This window comes from Pinus tabuliformis, chromosome X (assembly GCF_031772625.1).
Source record: "Pinus tabuliformis cultivar Carrire ecotype Pingquan chromosome X, CPIR1, whole genome shotgun sequence".
Classification (NCBI taxonomy): domain Eukaryota; kingdom Viridiplantae; phylum Streptophyta; class Pinopsida; order Pinales; family Pinaceae; genus Pinus; species Pinus tabuliformis.
Window position 1 is genome coordinate 1,456,597,892 of NC_142308.1, and position 25,095 is coordinate 1,456,622,986.

The window sequence follows — 25,095 nt, forward strand, 5'->3', positions numbered from 1 at the left end:
TTAGCAGCTAGCACATTAACAGTGTCCACCGTATGAAGCAGGTGGCAGCGGAGAACACAATGGTGATGTCGCAGGACAGCGAGGAGCGACAACGGAAATGGCCGCAAGGATTTCTTGAAGGAATGAAACGCGGATCGAGACATGGATATTATGGACGTTCGAGGAATGAAGAGAGAGGAAGAAGTATGTGTAGTGAACGCGGGGCTAGAAAACATGGCTTTGATACCACTATTAGAGAGAAACTTGGTGCAAGAATTTTGTGTAGTCTTGTATATGTGTAATAAGTAATTGTTTGTGTTATTGAATATGAATAGAATGTTGAGTTACATTCACCTCGACTGGTCACAGGGTTGATGGGTCATGCTTTTTGACCTTTCATTATCTAACTAATTTTTATTAATGTTAATTAATTAATAATTATATTATTATTATTATTATATTTTTTTATGAATTTTTTTTTTAACCACATGGTGAATCGGTAACTGTCAGGTTTAATCTTTGGGAGACCAAGGATCAAACATCATAGCTGCCATTATAACACCAAGAGCATAACCAACCACCTGCAAGTCGGGTATACTAAGTTCTTATGATTTTAGCAAGAGCAGACTTGTGGGAAAGGGGAATCCGCCCCTCTAGCTGCCACCACAGCAGGTCAATGTACTCAATGAGATTTGAACTTCGGTCTGCCCAGGCTTCGCCCATGTAACTTACCGTCAAACAACAGGTGGGGCTAAAAAAGCGTCAAAAGCCTTTGAATAGGTCAAAGTAGATCTCTTAATTTTAGTTTCTCAATATGAAAATTGAGATATTCATTTATGGACATTTCATTTAGAATGGAAGGAATTTTTAACTCATAAATGTTGAAGGGTGGCCCCTCATGCAAAAGTAATTTAATAAAAAGTCGGAAGATGAAAGAAATGATTAACCTAGTCCTCTTGGTGGATCTGCCTCTCAATATTTTGCATTGTTAACTGTGCTAATTGCTTTAAATGTTTTGCAGATAAACCCAAGTTTTCTTACAAGTCTTCTTACAGAGATGCTGGTTAAAGTTCTTATTTTGCCAACTTTTTAACAATACTGATACAAGAGATTAAATTTATAAGCGAGACTGCATTTGGTGGAAGGCTTGTACGCTTTTCTTCTCTGAATAACTCTAATAGTTGCCACGTATTTTTGTTGTGCAAGCCATTATTGTCAATATCCCATTACGCTAATCGCTTTGTTGATCTTAATGATATAACCCGATGCCCCCTCTGTTACAGTTGATCGGCATTCAATAGAGTCTAGGAAAATAAGCAACTGAAAAATAAATCATCCACCGATTGGGATCAACTGCAATACAAGATTACAAGTAGTTTGGAAAGTGGAGGACAACAAATGTATATTTATGAAATCAAGGAGAAACAATCTTATTCGATTGCTTTCATGCAAACATTGCTGCACTATGCTGAAGTGACAATGTTTGAAGTAACACATAAATGCACCACATCAAGATAAACTACAGCATTAGAAAATCAAGGACAACTTTCGGAATGAAAACACTGAATTAGTGATCACTAACCAGCTTTGATAGGGTGTCGTTTTGGCTTTTTATTCTCTTTGTAGATGAGATCCCCTCCCACCAACAAAAGGAAAAAAGGTGAGAGAATTACTGATCAATCGAGAATACAAAATTAGCCAATTGATATTTCAATGAATATTTGCATCTGCTTTCGTATGATTTACAATCTTAATAAATTACAACAGAATGCCAATGGGCAATATGGGGTCTGAACCCACAGAACATTCCCTTGTAAAATGAATTCATAATTCTGGCAGGTTCTCTTTAGAAGCTCTGCACAAGTGAATCGAGAGTTGCTCAGGTGTCACTGGCATTGCATGCTTTCTCACTGATGATACTTCATTGGTTGATGCATAGAGCCTTCAAAAGTGATCCACAAGGATAGTGGCAAGGCATCATCTCAATGCATGCATCGATATGGGAAAGGAACAAACAGAACATGGTTGTGACAAAAGTATATTAACTAGTCGTGGAAATCCTCATATGCAGAAGATACACTTGAAGAATCTGCCTCACTTTGGAAAGGTGTTGTCTTTGGAGATGACTGGAATGAATCTTTGAGAAAAGGTATCCCTGCAACAAAAATAAATTGCAAGTCAAGACAAAAACATTCATTACATCGATAAAATCAGACCCTCCCCGAAATCTCAGTTTCTTTGGTAGTAAATGCATCTATTACAAACCTTTATGTCTATTCGACCGAAACTTTTTTGTATGTCGTTGAATCATCCTTCTGGCCTTGGTAATGGTCAGCTGTCTTGCAAATGGGTTGTATTCAGTGTCACTATCACTGCATTCACCCTCAAACTCATTTTCAGCATCCCCCCTCATGGTGCGCTTCACAAATGCTTTTGCCTTTTTCCGCTGAGAATTGAACAAACCCCTTATGGATGTTACAAAGCCTTCACCTGCACGGTCACTTGGCTTCTTCGACCAGGATACTGGAAAGCGCTCATATTTTCCCGCTTGACTTCCATCACTATCACTGAAATTCAAATCACTATCAGGAGAGGCACCTTCATCTGCTTGTCTCTGGCCTTGAACCTTATCTTTGAACTTCTTGCCCTGTTATAACGAGGATAATCAGATTAATTTCTAAGCTGTAATAATGTCCTACTCAATCATGAGAATTTTCGTGGGTTGAATAAAAATACTTATTGGAATGGATACTAGCCAGATGCACTGAACTTGATCAATCGGAATGAAATATAAAATCTTATAGATTAGCAACTGAAAGAGGCAGCAGACCCAAATAAATAAATAAATAAAATGTTAACACAATTGAAATATGACAGGAGAAAAACTCGTATGGGTGAACTTGTAGAAATGCAATTCTATGAAATTAAGCTAGAGAGCTTAAAAGTAGAAACACAGTTCTTGAAGCCATGAAAGACAATTCCAGTAATATTTTAGTAGATACTAGTAACTGCCCTGGGGCATGAATCTTAGTCGTAGTTGCGGTAGTCTTTACCTCAAATTATAACATATTGAAAACAGTCACCATCATTTGGGGAGCAACTCTGAGCTTTCAGGAACACCTTTTTAGTTAACCAATGCTTCAACCACTTTTATGAGAATTGCTCGTAATTTTGATGCAATATTTCTATATGATGTCTCATGTTGAACTATGTTTTATTTTTCCATGAAAAACATATCCTGGAGAAACCCACTGGGTACTTCTCATAATTCCAAGAATAGTACATAGGGTAAACCAGATTCTGCAGAGGCTTGTAACTTTTGTCAACATTGAGCTCAAGGCTGTTACAATGATATCCTCGTTAAGAGTTCAACATGTCACTTGTGGGAATTGAACATGCGTAAGGAGGATAACAAACATTTCTCCCAAACACCCAAACTAGACCCAATTGACAGTTGACCAACATTTATTATATAGCTGTCGACATGCATTTAAAGTAGCGGGCTCACCTACATTAATACAGTATCTATTTTGAATATAGCATGCCAACATACAAAAGTATGCTAACAACTACTGAAATAGACATAACGTTCACCAATGTCCATCACAAAAGCAAACTTTTCTCTTCATTATATGCACCTCCCTAATTTCAGTAAAATTAAATGTTGGCAACAGCTAATCCCCATATTAAATGTAGTGAATATTCAACATCAGAATTCTCATAACAAAATGCAGGAATTCTCCCTTTTGATTATTGCACATTTCTCTACCATACATGCAGTGATTTCGGGCCTGCATTGTTACTTGCTAATATTTATGACATTTTAGGTGCTGCCATCATTAATGAAGAAATAAGCCCAGTACAGATACTTCATAGAAACATCATTTTTTCTAGGTGTGATTTCCCCTTGCATCTATTACAGAAATGAAGAGCTATAAAATCATACCTCATACCATCCTCAGCCTATAAGAGGGTTAGGCAGCAAATTTTGGGCATCGGGGGTCAAAGGGGTTAATATTTGTATGAAACTCACCATCCTGCAAAAATCAGAGTTCTTGAGGATGCAAATAGCAGCAGGGGCACCTTCTCTAGCTAAAATGTTACCCCCCAACCTGACTCTACTGTGGGAACAACTTCCCAAGGGCAAGTTGACCCATCCACTTATGATGTCTCCACTAACTCCAGTTGATACTACTGCTATATCCAGAAAGAAAGGTTCCCATTCTTGCGGAATAGGTGCCATATTATCAGGCATATATAATAATGCAGCAGTTCTATGATACAGATAATGCCATGGAAAATTCCTTTTTTCCAATGAAATTCCTCTACATGTTTGATCTCATTATTCGAAGGGGCCATTCCAAGCCATTGTAGCAGCAGGACCCTCATATGTGCCCTTAGGGGAACGAGTTGAGAACAGTGATTCTAGAGAGGTGAGTGTCCAATATTAATGTGCAGGAGTGATTGAAACAAACAAGGACGAGGGCAGGTTACTCTATCCATATTGTTATGGAAGGGTGGATAGAGATTAGGAAACACCAACTGATCAACATCATAATTACATCTGTAGTAGGTCCTTTATTCTTAGGACTATTGACTGTCCTGCAAAGTGCAAAGATGTAGCATTCCAATCTGAGATTCTTTGCGATGCTATAGAGTAGGTTGGGCCTGACAATGTGATGCAGATTTGACAGATGGAGCAGCAGCGTGTAGATTGATTTGGTTCCCAGTTCAAAGCAGGTTCAAGCATATGTTTTGGATGCTTTGTGTGCATGCACCAAACAATGCATTGAAAGATATAAACAAAATTTAGCATATATCTGACTTAGTGGTAGCTGCAAAAGATAGCAGAGGTTTATCTGCAATCACTATACATCCTTAGCCATGTATAGGACTTCAGGAAGGAATTCCTCACGTCCACATATAAAAGATATGCCAGCTTTTATCTCTTCTTGGTGAAGATGTTGGAATTGTGATCACCATTGCAGGCATAATTATCATTCTGTAATGGAACAAATGGGAGAAGATTAGGCTACAGGTACTGGATTACGTTTGGTGGGCATAATGTAATTATTTGGCATCATTTTTTGGTCCTATAGTGGATGGCATTCAATTCCTCACGTCCACATATAAAATATATGCTAGCTTTTATCTCTTCTTGGTGAAGATGTTGGAATTGTGATCACCATTGCAGGCATAATTGTCATTCTGTAACGGAACAAATGGGAGAAGAAGATTAGGTTACAGGTACTGGATTACGTTTGGTGGGCATAATGTAATTATTTGGCATCATTTTTTGGTCCTATAGTGAATGTCATTCACTATACTGACATAGATTAATTTATGAGACTTCTGATGGCATGTTTGGTTGAGTAAAGGCAGTCATTTGTTAGGAGCCCTCATTAGAGTTTTATACAAACCGTATTTCACAATCTTTTCACATAGATGGGATTGCATGAACACATCTTTGCAGCTGGTACCATATACACTTAATCCAAAATGGTATGTGCACAGGCCTGATAGAGTTCCTGCCAGACCATGCAGTAAAGAATGGATTTTGAGCTGCCACTACAAAGATGTACAGAGCAAAAGAGGGAAAATTGCTTTGAAGAAAATTTATTTAGTGTTTTTGGGTCTCACGAGCCCCTTCAACAAGAATAAGGCAATAGAAAATTGGAAAGGCCAGGATAGCCAAATTGTTTGATGGAGGATGCATGTGGATGATGCTTCAAAGTTCCAACATCTGGCTATTCGTTTGCTGTCTTAGATTGCTAGTTCATCTATAGTAGAGAGGAATTGGTCCACATAGTTCCATTCACTATATCAAGATGGATAGTTTTACCTATATGAGAGCAGAGAAGCTAGTTGCGGTGCATAGTTCCTTGCACCTTCAGAATATGAAGACACCACAATATTGGAAGGGCCCAACAATCCAATGGGCTGTGGGTACAGAGGGAAGATGTACAAATAGAAGAGGAAGGACCCAATGAGATGTAGTAGGGTTTTCCTTGTGTGACTTTGATGACTCGTGAAAGTGACTCTGATTTAGATAGTGACACTAACGTTTAGACTTCTGTCAATGACACTGATGCATATGTATGCAGAGGAATAGTGGCTTGAGCATTAATGCTCATTTGATCTCTTTTTGTTACTTTTTAGGTCTTAGTTCATTTTAGGAATCATGATAGACTTGCATTTTCAGAGCTAAACATTGATAGTTCAGCCATTAAGGGGCTTTTTACTATTTACATAATACTGTTTGTGTTTAATATTTATTATCATTGTATTTCATTTAGTCATTTGAATCTTTAATGTTCAAGTATAACTAATCAATTTCTTAATCTCTCAGATACTATAAAATTCAATGAGAAACACAATGGTGTTTGATGAATCATGATTGTTAGAATCAGTGTTCCAAACATCGCAATAAAATCACCACATCACAATTGTTTCTGAGCACCTAATTTTTTAGCCAAAAAAATCACGATTTTTTTAGTCTTGAAAATTTATGATATAATCATAAAAATGCAAAAAAAAAATTGTGATTTATCCAAAATATCGCCACCACACAGACAGGCAGCAATTGAAGCCACCCTTCTTTTTTTTAACCAATTTTTACCAATTTTTCCTGATTTTTATGATTTTTCCGTTTTATGTATCCTCAAAAATTTTATCCCGATGCCAATTTTTTCAACATTGGTTGGAATTCACATCATACGTGCTAATGTGAATGGTTGTTTCATGCTTTAATCGTTCATGTAAGTAACTTGTCATTCTACTTCATAGAATTATTTTTTATTCTTTTAGGACTCAGTATCGAGTCCTCTATGTTGGGGACCCTAACATTTCCTAAAATTTTGGGAGTGTCTCAATAAATCCTGTGGTATGTATCTCCATTTCCCCACCATCAATCTCAAAAGTTTAGTGGAACATTGGATTTTCTAGAGTGGGCATAGACAAGTTACCCCAAGTAGCAAAACGGTACATCGTGCAATAAGTGCAATGCATTTTCCAGAATTGCAACTATTGGAAGTTTGTTAATTTGGGGTAGCATCGGATGGGATCTAGCAATGAAAATTGGTGGAGAGGCTAAAGCACATGAGATCTCCAAGACCCAGAAATGGTTTGGGCAAATTCTAACTGGTTTGGGAGATATTAATAGGTTTGATAGGAAAAATATTTATTATTCCTAAGTCTAAACTTAGGAAAAATAAAATATTAATGGGTATTAATATAAAATTGGGTTAGAAGGTTCCAAAAGACATGGATAAAGCCAAATCTAATCTTAGCAGTTGATTTAATCTCGGCTGTTGAAGGACCAACAGGAAAAGTATAAAAGGAGGCTTGAGGGTTAGTTGGAGAATACACCAGAGTGATCAGTCATTTATTTTGTTAGAGTGGGGTTGCTAAGCAAAGTTGAATCAGTGATCAGCAACAAGGGGAAATGAGTGCGAGGCAGAGAGGCAGAGACAATACTAGGAGACCAACACTGAAGCAGAGAGAGCAAGAGCAACAGCCCGTCTAGGCGACACAGAGCCCAGCAGAAACAACGCAAAGGGATAGAGGGACTGCATCATCCATGCAGAGGCTGTTGAAGTGACGCAAAGGGTCCCAGAGGCTGCGCAGTGCCTCAGAGGGCTCACGCAGAGGGTCCTAGGTTTGACGTAGGTCAGCAAGAGGCTGACGTAGAGGCCAGAAGGGCGCGTTGAGCTTCAATTGTGCTGGAGAGGGTTTCGTTGGACGAGTTTTCTAAATACCTGTTTCTGAATATAGAGGTATTGTTGTCGTGTATTTTTCTTTGTCAGGTGAGTCGGTTACGCACCTAGTTGTACTCAGATACACTGCATAATAATATAACCCTTTGAATAGCTACATTGGTTTTCTCGCATTGGGATTTTCCGGGGACATGTGTCCAAAAATAACGGTGTCACTTGTGTGCTTGTTTTCTTTCAGTTGATGATGTGTAGATGTTGTCACTGTATTGTGTTTAATTCTGTATTTAAATATATTACATAACTTGTTCGAATTTAAACAAGTAGAAGAAATAAACTAACAGAATATAGATTAATTTTCTAACGGATAAACTTAGGAAATTCAACAAAGTTGATAGCAACCACTAATCTCCCAGCAAGGTGGTCTAATCCATCAACATGTTACTGAACCTTCCTTTGGGAAATGGCTGTCATAGGACAGGTAAAAGGGTTTGAGCCTGAGAGTTTCAAGCAAGGCCGATGAGAGGTTAACCAACAAGAGGCTAATAGATAGAGATACCACCAACATACTTCTCATTGATGTACCTTTCCTCAATAGGAGACTCGTTGACAAACTTTTTCTTCAATAAGAGGATTGTTGATGTACCATGCACTGGCAAGGGATTTATTGATGTACCTCCCATTGACGAGAGCTTCATCGACATGCCACTAATTGACAATGTTCTTGCCAACTGTTGATGCGTATTCTATTCAACAACATCACATTATGGAATGTTGACAGAGGTGAGAGCTTTCAATTTGACATCAACCATGAATCAACCAAACAACAAATGCATAGGCACATTGGCTGAGTTTGCCATACTTACATCGGTTATTTGTTGGTTGATGGTGTTGCTTCTATTCGAAGCCTTGTCTTGGTTAATTACCAGCGCCTATTTTTCCTGAGGCTTTTTGGGAGAGGTTGATAGTGTTTGCCACCCTTGCGCCTCTGCGACAATCCTACTTAAGAGATTGACCGACCTCATTGAGGTTTCACAGCTCTCATCTTCAAAGTTTTGGAACTTTAGCATTCCGTACTTCTTGATTGGAACGGGCCTATGTTCTTGCCATTCAGTGGATCGTTATGGGATCTGTAATTTTAACTCCATGATAATTTGAGTGATGCCATCTTTCTCTCTTTTCAGAGGGGATTTTTTTCCTACGGGTTTTTTTCTCTTTCTCCGCTTCTGAGAGTTTGTACATGGGTACCTAATCAAGCCTTGTTGTCGGGACCCATTCTTTGTTTTCTTTTTTCTCTGATCTCCCTATGTTTCGCTTAAGGGGGGGTGTTAGCGTTGGTTTTCCCAATGTTTCATTTCCCTATGAGCTAAGTATGGCGAGTTGTAAACTCACATAGGGATTTGTATTTAACCAGTTGTCATAGTTATCCTTATCCGACACTGGGCTTCCTCCATTGCTATATAATGGAGGTCTTTTATGTACATTAACACAAGCTTGTGAGTAATTCAATACTCTTAACACAAAGAGGCATGTCTCTACAAGCATGACTCTTCGTGAAAGGGCACTTCCTGGCTATATATACAGGGCCCTCACTCCCAATTGTATCATCATTCTTATTCATACATTTTAATATATATTCTTGTATCCTCAATGGAGATCTACATATTCCAAGTCTTCTGGAGTATTTAACTTGAAGAACAAACTTTGTTCATTCCATTTGGTATCAAAGCCAGGTTGGTTGATCACTAGGCCTTTGGCCATCAACCTCCCATCAACCTCGTTGTTGTGTAATTGAAGCATTTCGCTCATAGTTTGGAGTTTCTCCATTTTCGGTCAGGCCTTGGCCACTCAAAAAAAAGTTAAAAAAAGGAATTGGAAAAAAGATTATAAAAGAAAAGAGAAAAATAAATAAAAAGAATTATTTAATTAAAATAAAAAAGCCTTTGGTCATTGACATTTCAATGATTCTAGAAAAAAAAATAGTCGGATGTAAATTTTTTTATCGCTTAGATAGTTCATTGATATTCAATCTAACCTAATTAGTAAATTATTTCAATACTCGCAAGTAAAAAAAATTAAAGGTAAAATAATTTATTCAGTGCTTAATAAGACGAAAATGTGTAACTCATTCAATTTTTAATATAAAATATTATTAATAATAAATTATTCAAAAATACAATTTGACCAATTTAATATTGATTTATAAAATTCAATCTATTGTTAAATTTAAAAAACTTAAGTCAAATTTTTTTATAAACAACCTAGATCCATTTGAACTCCAGATCTACCAAGCACTGAGAAGGATCAAATCTCTTGAGATGCAAACATATTTTAGAGTTAATAGAGATTTGGTCCTTCTACATTATTGATAAAAAGTGCATGATAATGTCAAAAGGGAATCTTTCTAAATATCTTCAAAACTATACGTATGAGAAGGAAGAGTAGATAAGATTATCTTGATTCTTTATTAAGTGGTTTTAGCAACCCATGGTATTTTCAAAGTAAAAGAAGAACAAAAGAAATACAAAATCTCTTTATGTGAATGGTAAGTTTTAGTTTTTATGTGGAGAAAATTCACCAAGTCAAAGACACATAAGTGGACACATATTTTATATTATACCCCAAAGAGGCAAATAACCCTGTTTCACTAGGGTTGTAACTTTTCAAAAAAAAAATTATAAATATATATAGAAAAAGAAAAGTTTATTAAAAAAAATCAAAATAAAGTTAAAAAAGAAAAAGAAAGTTTAAAAAAAATTATAAAAAAAGAGAGAGCTATTAAGGGAAATTATAAAGTTAAAAAGGTATCAAAGGGTTTCAAGGTTTTTATAACTTGAAAAAAAAGGGGTATTGTTATTGAAAGAAAGAATAATTTTTATAAAAATTATACGGGAGTCAATTTGAAAATAAAATCAAAAGGAAAGAAAAAAAGAAGAGACATATTATATTTTGAAGAAGTCCTTACTCACACGAAGAATATATAAGTTTCATAAATCATTCGACCAAATTATCAACAAAGGCAAAATGGAGCCTAATTCGAAAATAAAAGAAGGAAGATTCTCATATAAAAGTATTCCAATTGTTAATTTTAGATTAATTACATTAAAACGGTGTATCCAAATGAAAGAGATTAGTATCGTTATTGATCCAAATATCGAGGATAATTACATTAATATTAATTTGGAAAATCAACTATTAATCCTGGAGCCAAATATAGGCAAACGAGAAGGCCTTTTTGGCGGAAAAGAATATGAAATTAATGATTTACAAGTGACAATTGATCATTTTGAGTACATCTCTGAATTTCATGTCATAATTATGCTTAACAAAGAAGTTGACATAATTCTCGGTCGACCGTTCATTCCACGTTCATTCTAAACACAAAAAAAAAAATTCTTGATGTTCTCTTACAAGAAGAAGATGGTCCCATTCCAAGACATGACAACAAAATCAAAACTGATAATGCCTTCATCAAAAGATCTTAAGTACATTGTGAAACTAATGTTTCAAGAGAATCCAGAAACAGTATCAAAGACGCAGAAAGAGCTTGAAGAAGTCGTATCCAACAAAAATAAGGAAAATTCATGTTTGAAGGAGCATAATCAGAAACTACTTACACAAGTGAAGAAATGTAAAGCTAAAAAACCCCTATTAGAACAAGAAAAGGAAATTTTTGAAAAGAAACTCAACAAAAGTCTATCAGAAAAAGAAGAGGAAAGTTTATTAGAACAAATCAAGTGTTTAAAAAACGAGAAGCTTGAAGACCAAAATAAAGTAGATTCAGAAAATGAGGAACTCTTACGTCTCAGAAACCATAATCAAAGTCTACTCACTCAAATTAAGAAACTTAAGGATGATAAGAAATCATTGAAAAATAAATTATAAGAACTTATCACAAAAGAAGTGTCAAAATCTTTAGTCCAAGTGAAATAAAGTGGAACAAATATCGATCCAGTCAATATCACAACTCAAGAAGACGACAAACTAGTTGAAGTAAAGATGTACTCAAAAGTTGCAGTTCCAGCAACAAAAGATTCAAGTGAAGATCCAGAAATCAACCATTCAACTTTCATAACTAAAGTCATAACTAAAGGAAATCAGGCACTTCAAATAAATCAAGAAAACGACACAAACAAGATAAGGGAAAATCAAATCACTAGAATTCTTAATCGACATTGGAATCACAAGAGTAGACAACTCAATCAAGCTATGCATTTAGAACAGAAACAACAAACTAATGTTTCGAAGAATGCTAATGTCAGTGCAATCCACTCAAGTGATAACAATTCATTACAAGTTTCCAGTCACTGCAAGATTTGACAGAAGATTAATTTAGGATGGTTCGATCCCTTCTCAGTGCGATAGTTTTGTTTGTCACCTAGAGGATCATATCACCTGTTATCGACAAAGATGATTGTCTAGAGACGAGAAGACATTCGCAACAGAAAAAGAAATCAAGCAGAAGACATTCGTAGCAGAAAAAGATATCAAACACTTTCATCAACAAGCTTTGAGGACAAAGCCTTTGGGAGAGGAAGGCAATGTTACGAATATAATGTATGTAAAAGTAATAAATATAGATAATAAATAATAAACATAATAATATGTAATTAAATAATAATTAGTTAAACAAAGAGGCATGTCTCTACAGACATGACTCTTCGTGAAAGGGTACTTCCTGGCTATATATATAGGGCCCTCACTCCCAATTGTATCATCATTCTTATTCATACATTTTAATATATATTCTTGTATCCTCAATGGAGATCTACATATTCCAAGTCTTCTGGAGTATTTAACTTGAAGAATGAACTTTGTTCATTCCATGTGATATTTTCCGGTTACAAATGAGGTTCTTGCTTATATATTAAGAAAGGTACCCCTTCACGAGTAGTCATGTCCTTGGAGACATGCCTCTTCAGTATAATAATCATTATTAACTATTAATTGTTAATTATATTATGTTCAAAACATCGTTGAAAGCTTATTGTCTTTCCTTCTAATGTAATTTTAGCTCTATCATAATGTGACTTCGTCCTATTGGAATTTCTAAGTCTAACACGTCAGAAATTCTTCCTGCATTATCTGGTTTATTTCACTTGTTTATTCCTTTAACAAGTTATTTAACCATATAAATACTGAAAATAAACACAAATGCAGTCTCAACTCATCCATGGATCATCAACTGAAATAACAAACAAACACACAAGTGACACCGTTATTTTGGGAAAATTGTCCCTGGAAAACCCAACTTGGGAAAACCGGTGCAACAACTCTGATGGTTTTATTATTAAACAACTTTCTTGAGTACAACTAGGGTGCCAAACTAGCTCACCCAATAGAGATTTCTATCTGGCAGTAATACCTCTCTTCGGAAGCAGATATTCAGCAAGTTTGCTCCACGAAAATCCTTCCAATGCTTCTCTAAGGCTTTGTGTCAGCCTTGCTAGCCTCTGCATAGTTCTAGGACCCCCTGCATCAGCACTCTTCTCCTCTGCGTCAGCGCTCTGGCCTTCTGCGTCACCCACGCAAGCCCTGCTAGCCTCTGTGCAGTCTCTCTAGCCCTCTGCCTGGCTCCTGCTAGCTTTGTGTAGCCTCCTCAATCACTACGCTAGCCCTCCGACATTATCTCTGCGTCTCTGATATGCACTCACTACCCCTCGCAGCAACTTATAGATCACTCGTTCGAATTTTCTCAACAAACCCGGCTCCAGAAAATCAAATTGACTGATCAATCTTGGTGTATCTCTAACTAACCCTCAAGCCTCCTCTTATACTTTTTTTGTTGAGTGTTCAATGGCCGAGATTAAATCTCTAATCAATGGCTAAGATTAGATTTGGCTTGATCCATGTCATTTAGAACATTCTCACCGAGTTTTATGTTAATACCTATTAATATTTTAATTTTCCTAAGTTTAGACTTAGGAACTCCATTAAAAATATTAATTATTTTAAAATCTCTCTAACCGGGTGGAATTTCCCCAAACCATTGCTGGGTCTTGGAGATCTCACGTGCTTTAGCCTCTCCACCAATTTGCATGACTAGAACACATTCGATGCTACCCCAAATCAACACGTCCATGTGATAAAATCACATCTATTACCTCCCAGAGACCTTCCAGTTAGATTCTATAAACAAAAACATTGTTGTATATGCCTATTATAACCGAACTTTTTAAAATTAACTCTACTACTACAGCCATCATTAGCGTGTTACATGGAGTTCACATCGTCCATGCTTGACTAATATTAGATGATGTCCCAGTCACAATACAGATAGAACATCCTACCATCAATCACCCATAAAGCATCTCCAATGAAACAATCAACCATTGTTCTACCACCTAAGCACAATTTTTATTTTTCCATTCTACCATCTTCCTATTGAACATCCCATGCCACCAATTCATGTTCTTCAAACACAACTTGCTATATTTGATGATTGACCTACTAATTAGTCTCAACCTTATGAAGCTACAAAAAAAATATTTATTTCATGGTGTCACTACCAATTCACATTTAGTATTATAATTATTTGTCCATGGCAATTACTTTCAAGGACAAGTACTTATGATGCTCCTTATATGGTCCCTACAACTTTGTATGTTGCAATTAACCATTATTGTTAGCTTCCCCTAATGTTTCATACCTACACACCATAAACATGCTATTGTTGTTGCTACATGTTGTTAGAATAATTTCATTCATTTTATATTAGTACATATCCTCTCATCTCGATCCATGTTGAACCATGTATATGTTGTCTCACATATAAATGTTAAATCCCAAACTTGTAACCTACTCATCTATTTTTGTTTGACCATCGCAAATTGTCATTGTAAATAGTTCAATTATGCCTCCATTAAGTCCATAGTAATTATAATTTGTCCTAAAGTCTAACACTTGCATATCTACCACATTTTATCTACCTATTGACCATCAAAATTGCTAGAGTTGTCCTACATCTCCTTCCTCCCATCAAATCTACCATCAACAATGTTACTGTGTATGCTTCATCCTATCAAATATGGTGGACATATTGGTCTTGTCAATCGTGTACTCCATCAATAGACAATATGTAACAATGATTCAGCGTGTTGGCTTCACATCTACTTTGTGAAGCTATTAGATGTCATCAAGCTAGTGGATCAATTCATGTAAATATTAAAAAAACTATTCCTAAGTTTTGCATGTTTTTCCTTGTATAATTATTCATCATGTTAGGTTTCAAACATTTAATATCAAAAACAAAACAAAAGATGCAAAATATGCCATAAATTCTTGGCTTCAATTCTTGTGTTGATGTCACTATGAATATCAAATGCTTTGGTGTCAGGTTCTAACATTTGCAAATGCTCACTTTTCTTGGCTCTAATATCATATAATCTCTCTCTCCCTCTTACACACACGAACACACAATGAGGCAAAAAAGTTGCACAAAGAGAGTGCGAGAGAGTCAATTCGATTATTCACTATGAAGATTATAGATATGAAACATGTGTCTCATGAGAAATGAAATTATATATGAAACGTTGACTACCATCCCATATACCAACACCCAAAATGCTTAAACATATATGAAATGTATCCAAAATGTGTTGTGCCACATCATATCATGTTTTACAACTTGAAAAAGCCATATGGTATGGCTCAATGCATTTCAATGTGAGACCTCCATGTTTCAATGGTTTTCATAACTTGTTTGAACCCACACAAGTGCCCACGAGGGATGCAGGACCCATGGGAAGATTAAAAGCATCTAATTTATGGAAAATGAAGACTAATTAATCTCTGATTTATTTTTAAACCTACCTACCTAGTTTTCACACTCATTTGAAAGAAAAAAATAGGAATCTATAGAAATCCTAGTAGCCTCCCTTTTCCTATATGAAACCTCTTCCTTCTTGTCTCGTTATTCTTAATATTAATAGTGATACAAGGAAAAGTAATATCAAATTAATATCCCTCCTTTCTATAGCCCCTTATGTCAACAAGGGTAAATAAGAACTCTTGCAGTATTTATCACCACCTTTGTAAGCCCAAGGTCACAAGTCCAAATCAATGTAAAAACCATGATAGACCCTATATTAGGTATCCTAGGCATGTATCATTGAGTCTGTATCTATGAAAATTCCATCTATTGCAACAACTGGAAATTATTCTTCGAACTGTAAATTTAATTATGCAGTTTATTTGCTACTGCGAACAACGAATAAAATCACAACTGCAATTTTCACCATAAAAAAACTGTGGAAAAAAAACTAGAAACTGAGAGATTTTAGCGCACATAAAATTTTGACATTGTTATTTTTGGACAATCGTCCCCAAAAAAACCCAATGCGGGAAAACCAGTGCAGCGAATGAGGGTTTTCTTAATATTATCCACCAAAAATATTGAATACAATAAAATGACACCAAACTGGCATTTCAACTTTCTATCTGAAAGAAATACTAGCCAAAATATCAGAGGAAATTTTACCCTCTTCTCTAAGCAATCTCGGCTCAGTCTGGGCTTAGAAATTGACCCTCGGAATGATTTGCATCAACCTCTACATTGGCTCTGTGCAATCCCTTGTATGCTCAGCTCGGAACTCCCTCTAAAGCAGACGTCCTGGCTATCTCTGCCGTTGGAAGTCTTTGTCCAAGCCTTCTAGAAATTTCCCCAACCTCTGTCCCCTGAAACAACCCACTCCACAACTAAATTGAGTTTCCCTTCTTGAATCACTGCGTAGCCCCTGCATAGCCTCCTGGAGAATAATTACGACCTCCTCTTCTGACTCCTTCAGAATTCACTATGCCACCCCTCTACCACCTGCTACTCGATTATTGGCTCGATCTCACTGTTGAATCATCTGCCACTGGGAAATAGAACTGCCTAGATCATTGAGTATCTGCGATTAGTGTATACTCCATCTACCCATCGACTTCTTCTTATAATCCTTTGTTGGAGCACCAACGGCCAAGATTAAGAGGTAATCAATGGCCCAAATTAATTCCCTATCGATCTGTGTGAGTTTTTAGATGATTCTCACCTTATCTCAATTAATACTGATTAATTAACCATATTCCCTAAGTTTAGACTTAGGAAATATTTAAAAATCGGCCAATAATCTAATTGAGCCACTTCTAGGTGGAATTTCCATAAACGATTTCTGGTTTTGGAAATCTCATGTATTCTAGCCTTTCCACCAAATTTTGTGGCTACAACACATCTGATGCTACAAAAACTAATAGTATCTTCTTGTCTTGGTCAAACCATGGCTAGTCCCATGTAGTTCACTTCAAGTCTAAGTCACCTGACACGGGGATTCGGGATTCGATGGATACAGGGATTCGAGTGTTGAATACGGACACGTTGACCCCGTGGAACAGGACACGTTCGAATATATATATATCTTACACATTCTCATTCATGACACAAATTCAGTGATTTAAACATAGATCTTCATCTAGATGTAAGTTTTATAGAGTAACATTATGCATACAAAATTACAAATACAATTGTGACATAAGTGACAAATGATAAATTATAAATCTATAATATATATTCAATTCATAAATGGTCCAATAGGAGAAAGACAAGAGAGTAAGATAAAGATATTGTAGTTTTCTCATTAAGTCATCAAAATCAAAATGTTTACTGTTTACATAGGTAGTGTAATGCCAATGGCAAATAGAAATAGCAAATACAAAACAACTACAACTACAAATCTACAAGTATACAAGCTTCAAGGCAGTGGGTAGCTCATCACTCATGAGTCATCAATCCTCATAGTCATCATCGAAATGAACATCACTGTCCTCATCATCATGGTCACCATTGCTCTCCTCTGCTGCATCCTCCTCCTCTGTATCCAAAGTCATCTCTGCATCCTGTTGCTGTGGAGGATGACCCCTCTATAGTATCACCATCATCAAATTTGACAGGTTCTAGCACTTACCTGTAGCTTGAATCTCCTTAAAAATGCTCCCACACCCTTTGGTCCTTGCTCCCAAACACCCATAGCAAATCCACAACAAACCAAACAAGTGAATGTGCAAATAGAAGTGTCCTGATCAGGACACGTTCTGGATTCGAAGTGCCCTGATCGGGACACGTTCCACATTCAAAGTGTCCCGATCAGACAAGAAATGTCCCGATTTTCGGACACGAATCCACCCAAATCGCGTCTGATTCGCCGGACTCTGGACACGTAGGGCCTGGGGGATGAATCTAGTTTCATAGCTTCAAGTGCTTCTCGTCCTGTAGAGGATTGGAAATCCTTGGGTGATCTTACTTGAGGACTCATGGTTTTATTGGGGCTTTCTTTTGTAGGGGTGAACAGCCAATGTATGGGCCAATCCACCCCGCGTTAAGGTGCACATATCTCTTTACCACATGATTATGGTCTATTGATTTTATAGGTGGCATTAGGTTTGGTGCAATATTCCTCCAACAACTCTCATGCACGACAGTCTCATATTCACAACTTTCACATTTCCCAAGGCAATTCACAATTCCCAATGCAAGCTAGTCACGGTGCTCAAAAAGTCAACTTGGTCTCAGAGTTTTCACTTTAATGAGAGGATTCCATGCCACATTGAATTTTTCCAATCAAAAGTGGCATTGGTTAGTTACAACTTGGTCAAATTTGGTAAATAGGTCAAAGCGGGATTCTAGATGGCAGAATAGGGGGAGCATTGGGCAGAATGATGCATGCATTACATCAAAGGGGGGATCATCCACTGGGGCATAATAACGTGGTGGGAAAAGTTTCCAGGTGCAAAAAAAGGGTTGATTTTGTTATAATTTGACATGTAATATGTCAAAATTCATCTAGAGAACAAGAGGAACAAACCCATGTCTCAGTTTCTCCAAATTCCAAGGGCGTTAGAGATCCAACATCGGGCATGATCACATGGAAGATAGTGATTATGTGGCAACGCAAGGCATAAATTGGTCAAACGAAACAAGACCAAAAATCAAGCCAAGTTAAAGCAAACACAGTTAGTAGAATCTGCAAATTTACAACGGAATTGGACAACTAGAAAAAGGTGGCCAAGTTCGAGTTGGTAAAAGAAAAAGTCAATTCAAACTAGTTGTTGGACACGTCAACTAGCTACTAGAGGGTCTAACTAGTCGTTGTAGACTTCGTGGATCAAGTAGTTGAGTGATGGACCTAGAAAGTGTTGATTTTGGGTAGCATCGTATGTGCTCTAGGTCCGAAATTTTGTGGAGGGGCTAGAACACATGAGATCTCCAAGACCCAGAAATCGTTTGGAGAAATTCCACCCAAACGAGGAGTTATTAAAATAATTAATATTTTTAATGGGTTCCCAAGTCTAAACTTAGGAAAATAAAAATACTAATGGGTATTAATAAGAATATGTGTGAGAAACTTCTAAGTGACGAGGATCAACCTTGTTTTAATCTTAGCCGTCGATTAGGGACTTAATCTCAGTAGTTGATTCATCAACAGGAAAAGTATAAGAGGAGGCTTGAGGGTCAGTTGGAGATACACTGAGAGATCAAAGAGTTCAATTTTTTTGGCCGATGTTTGCTGAGAAAATCGAGCTAGTGATCTGAGTTACAGTGAGAGGGGCAATTCGATAAAGGGACTTCAGTCCACGGCCGAGAATACATAGCAAAGAGGTAGAGCAGCACCAGGAGAGATAGCGCAACTCCAGAGAGGGTGACGCAAAAGCCAGAGGGGCCGACGCAGTCATTTAGAGGCAACGCTGGGGTTTCTGTGATGCAGACAGAGCAACAGTTCAGCGTACCAATTTCTGAGCAAGGAAGGCTCACTGGGAGGGTGATGCAGCTCCTAAAGGAGGTGATGCAGCTCCAGCGTAGAGGTTGGAGCAGCCATCGCTGCCCAACATTGGGGACAACATTGTCATATATGGGGTTTGATCATCCAGTTGGATTCGCCAAAATATTTGTCTCTGGATAGAGGTACTTCTGCCAGGTGTATTCTCTGTTGGGTGAGCCCGAATTGGCACCTTAGTTGTATTCAGAAATCTGCTTCATAATATAAATCCTCTATATGTTGCACTGGTTTTTCCGAATTGGGTTTTTCAAGGGACGACTGTCCAAAACTAACGGTGTCCCTTGTCTGATTGTCTCATTTTATTTCAGTTCATGATCTATATGTATGTGTAGTTTGCATTTGCAATAGTGTTTTCATCGTTGTTTAAATGATTAAATAACTTGTTGAATGTAAAGAACAAGTAGGAGACGATAAACCAGTGATTGCAGTAGGATTTCTGATGTGTAGATTAAGAAATTCTCACATGGTATCAGAGCATTGCAGATCATAGGAGACTAAAGACACCAGCAGAGAGATCTAGAGAATTTGTTGCAGAGAAGCAGTTGTCTCGAGTGACAGCGTTGTTTCAGAAGCAGAGGAGCAGCGGCAAGAGTGACGCAGAGCTAGAGGAGTGACACAGAGGCTCACGCAGTCCTTGCATCAACATTTTGAGCCTGTAGAGGGTGACACAACACCCGAGAGGAGCTCACACAGTGACTGCGTCAGCTCTCTGGGCTAGTGCAGATCCTGAGAGGCTCAATTCAGCTAGTTGTCGGGGTGGAGTAGCAGAGTAGATTCGATCTAAGGAGATGGTGGGACGTTGTTTTTATTGGTGCAGAACAGTGTCTGTGGAGACAGAGCTAAGGTAGAGGGAGTCACTGCCTTGATAGGTTTCTAGCCAAAGAAATCTATATTCGGGTTGCAGTAGCAAAGGAGGATTGGGGAGGAGTGATTTGACATTTGGCCAGAGGATTTCCATGAAGGAAATTAGGACTCAAAGGGAGTTTAGAGGAGCTTGTTCCTTAGAGGATTTCTAGCGCCAAAAAAATCCAAATCCAAGTCTTGCTGAATTAGTAGCAGGAGAGGGAGAAGAGAACCTATCCTATATTTGTTGAGCAGAGATAGCAGTCCATGGACTGAGGGATTAGGACAGATTGGATGGAGCATCCAATTTTGTAATCTTGAAGGCCAAAATCCTGGCAATCCTAGACAAACATCGCATCAAGGACTATGCCTTGAAAGTAGTTGTTGTTCCGATCGACATTGATCTGTTAAAGAAGTACGAGGAGGCCCAGGCGAAGGCCAAGTGCATGATCCTATACGGGGTCAAAGATCATGTAGTTCCACACATTGCTGAGAAAGAAACAACAAAGGAGATGTGGAGACGCTGACCACCTTGTACCAAGGCACTTCCATCCAACAGAAAACGCTATTAAAAAATCAGCGGAGACATCACTAAATGCAGAGGGCAGAAGAGATTGATCCCTTCCTCCTCACGTTGCAAGGGATTAGAGACTAGTTGACTTTTGTGGGGTCTACACCAGATCCTGAGTTCATGGTCAACACTGCCTTGAATGCAGTCACCGAGGACTGGGAGACATTTGTCCAAAGTAGCTTGGGCAGAGCGACTCTCCCCAATTGGAAGGAGATGTGGCCAACTCTTCGATAAGAAGAGATCAAGAGGTTGACCAAGGCGGAGGGTAGTGGCAAAGGAGCCCGGGTCAAGAAGGAGGAGGAGGAGGAGGATGCAACTCTCGCATCATCAGGACAGCAAGGGCAGCAGAAGCGGAAGAAGAAGGACATAACCAAGGTCAGATGCTTCAACTATGGGGAACTGGAACATTATGCCTCAGTGCCCTCGGAAGAAGGGAAAGGGGGAGGCTTCTGACTCAAAGGTTGCTCCAACGAAAGCTAACAAGGAAGGCGAAGATGGCGATTGTGCCATGAGTGCTCATGCGTCTCTGGAGAAGAGGTGGGGCGACATGGAGTTGTAGTCGAGAGGACTACATGAAGGGGCAAGATCCTTGAGGTGCCCAAACTCTTGGATCACATACGGCTACGGGAGCCCTTAACGACAATAGCAAAATGACGGGTGTCGGTTGGAGCGAGGTGTGATGGAGCAACAGTGGCAGAGCTAGAGTGCCAAAGTCTGAAGCAGTGCAGTGGATGTTGTAGCAGTGCGAGAGGCACAAAGCAGTTTGCAACAACACAATAGCAGCAGAGGGTTAGCACAGAGTAGCAGCAGAGGTAGCTTCAGCATCACGAAGCATCCATACTAACCAACATGTCAGTGTTGGGTGAAGTTGCAATGCAGCAGTTAGCAGTGGCAGTGCTATCGGCAACATGATGCAACATATTGAGAGGGAGCTGCAGTACAGATGTAGTAGTGACAGTGGCAGAGTCATGGGCAACAGTACAGGAAGCAGCAGTGCAGTGGATGAAGGGCATCAGGCCGCGCATCAGCAACACAGAGGACCGATGCAGTAGATCAGTGTAATGCTTCTATGGGGAAGTATTGCTAGAGCACATTCCTCACTAAGAGGGAGTGTTGATTTTGGGTAGCATCGAATGTGCTCTAGCTCTGAAATTTTGTGGAGGTGCTAAAACACATGGGAACTCCAAAACCCAGAAATCGTTGGGAGAAATTCCACCTGGATGAGAAGTTATTAAAATAATTAATATTTATAATGGGCTCCTAAGTCTAAACTTAGGAAAAAAATATTAATGGGTATTAATAAGAATATGGGTGAGAAACTTCTAAGTGAAACCAAAAAATGTTTGTTGACCCTTTTTTGGAGCCTTTTTCCTGTTATTATCCTACCAACTAAATCTGAACATGAAAAGCTACTTTAACCATCAAAAGCAATCTAAATAACAAAGCAAGATATAAATCTAAAATAGCAGATTTTATTCTAAGAATGCAACAAAGACACATGAAAGTAAACAAAGGAGGTACTGGGCACTTGAGATGGGCCCAACCCCAAGAGCTACAACCTCCTAAGAGAGATTTAGAGCTGGTGCAAAGCTGGATTCATATTTATTGAGTAGAAATGTTACATTCCAAAAATTGTCCACAAGAACTTGAAAATGTGCTGAGAGCAAAGCTAATCTACTGCCTAAAAATCGAACTACAAACTAGCTAACTTCTGCCTACACCATGACTAAAAAATGACTACAAAATGACTATAAAGTGACTAACTGAAATGAGGCCCTAAGCCCTCTTATTTATACAAATTGAGGACCCCAACAGTCCTCCTAAACTTTAGGGACTCCGCTGCCGGAAACTTGCAGTTAACAACAGTCCTACTTGACTTGCTTGGCTGCCCTTGTGTTAATTGATTTGGTGGCCCTTGAACTCCGAGTTGATGGTGGAGAATTCGAGATAAGGGCCCATAAATGAAGGGGACACCTTCCTACAAATCCTCTCCCTTGTTCTCCCACGAATTTGGTTGCCAAGTGCTCATTTAAACCTTTGATTTTGTCTCCAAATTGACCAAAAAGGCTACACAAAGCACACATTAGACTTGTTGGCATAATGACTAACCCAATTCACTCTATTAGCATAAATATAATAAAAAACATGCAATAAACTAATGAGAATGGTGGATTAAGTCGAATTAGGAGGTTGAATGAGCCCAAATAATTATCCATTTTTGGGGCTCATCATCACCCCCTACTGAAAGTGTTGCTCATCCTCTGAGCAACCAATCTATCTCCTCGTCTTTGATGGCCCTGGTGGCCTCCCTGTCATGCCAAGCTTTTGAAGTGATGTCCTCTTCTCAGTCATGAAACCATGCTTTTCTCTCTGCTCCTTCCCACTGCCTGTGCTTCTTTTCCTAGAGAATTCTCAACTTCCTGTAGAATTGTCTCAGCATCCTGTAGAACTGTCTTTGAGTCCATTATCTGAATTCTCTCTCCAAGTGAAGGTTTTTGGCTTCCTCATTCATAGGTGATGGACATCTTTGAAGGAGGCTTCTCCTTTTGTTTAGTTTTTGTGTCCTTAATGACAATTTTATCCTTTGTCTGTGGTTTGGGTCTACCCACTTTGATCCATGTGCTCCTTCTCGCCTTAAAATACATGGAAGGCTCCCTCTTTCACTTCTCCTTCTGCTTGGGGGATGTGCTTAGGGTGGCCAGCACAACTGCTGCCTCCCTAGCTAAAATCTCGGCCAATTTCTCCTTCTGCTGCCCTTTCCCTAGACTTCCTGTAGAAAGTCCTGTAGAAGCAGTTTTTTGTCTTCCTGTAGAAACAATTTTCCCTGATTTGGCTTGCATGGCTGGGGGTGTCTTCTTCTTCAATTTTGCTGTGGTTTCCTCTTCCCACTGCTTATACTCTTCTTCTTCTGTGCCTCCTTCTAACAATCCCAAAAGCAAAGGGGAACTTAACTTGAGGCCTATCCGGCTGGCCTGGAGATTCTGCATAGACTTTTTGTAGGGAGGCACTCATGCCAAGGCCTCCCTCATTCTAGTTGGAGTGTGGTATTCCCTGATTTTGAGGCTATGGGACAATGTGTTCCACCTACAGGTGCAAGCATGAACACAATTGTCCCCCAATAGTCGCTCCATATCCTCGAAGTGTGCTATGGCCTGAGCCTGCCGATCCATGTACTCTAACAGGGCCTGAGAGTTGGTTGCTAGGTGCTGGTGCTCTTCTTCCATTGGTTGATGCTGGTTCCAAGACCTTGAGACCCGACTCTCTAGTGGTGAATGCTGCATGCACTGGCTTCGTTTGATGTGAGCTGCTGGTGTCTCCATGGTATGTGCTCCAGCCGGATCAGCTGCTACAGGATTCCTGTAGGACATCCTGTAGTCATTTCTCCTCCTGGGGTGCATGCTGAAACAAACAAAGTTGCATTCACGGATGACAGGTAAGGTGTGCGGGCCTCTACATGCTTTATTTTTCACTTAAAAAACAAATTTCTATCTGAGAAAACAGGGTTCTGGTATGACGGTGCAGGTATATTCAACCAGATGGTGGCAATGGTGGTGAGAGGAGATGAAACAAGTGGAGGATGGAAGAAAAGAGTGGTTGCATGCTTCCTCAACAGACTTCAAGCTTCAAATCCCTCTCCGTAATCGATTCTGGCCTGCCCAAAGGCTCTACAGGATGTTTCTGGTAGAAATACAGAACTTCCTGTAGAAAGTCCTGTAGCTTCCTGTAGAAGGTTGAACCATGACCAGATTGTGTCCGAACCCTGAAAAAATGAGTGTTCATGGAGGGAGTGGATGTGAGGATGCCTGGTAACTTGGTAGGGGCCCTTGTCCTTGTGTTGGGAGGCTTCCTTTCTACATTGTGTTCCTACAACCGAGAAATTCCATACAACACAGGAAAACTGTTGTTTTTGACTAATGGCAGACTTGTCTCGAAATCCCCTACTCCAACCAATTTAATTTACCACCTTTTGAAATTTCATGCACGGGTATGGCATTTTTCGAGCCTACCTCTCTTCAAAACTCCCATTTGTCGAAGAAAAATCCAGGCTTTTCTGCTCTGGAAGGCTGTTTTCTGTGTTTCCTGTAGAAGACTTCCTGTAGAAACACCTGTAGAGCGCGACAGGCGGGAATTTTTTAAGAAACGACAGAAATCTCGAGAAACCAGGTAGGAATCTTGCAGA

General features: G+C 38.7%; 1 protein-coding gene across 1 annotated transcript in view; it reads right to left on the minus strand.

Moving 5' to 3' along the window:
- Positions 1-1,384: 1,384 nt before the first annotated feature.
- LOC149145505 (protein SABRE-like) overlaps positions 1,385-25,095 on the minus strand; it is a 366,058-nt gene continuing 342,347 nt past the window's right edge. Inside the window, 2 exon segments of the mRNA XM_089452896.1 lie at positions 1,385-2,134; positions 2,245-2,626. Of these exon segments, the coding sequence (XP_089309022.1) occupies positions 2,025-2,134; positions 2,245-2,626 (492 nt within the window). The 3' untranslated portion in view covers positions 1,385-2,024.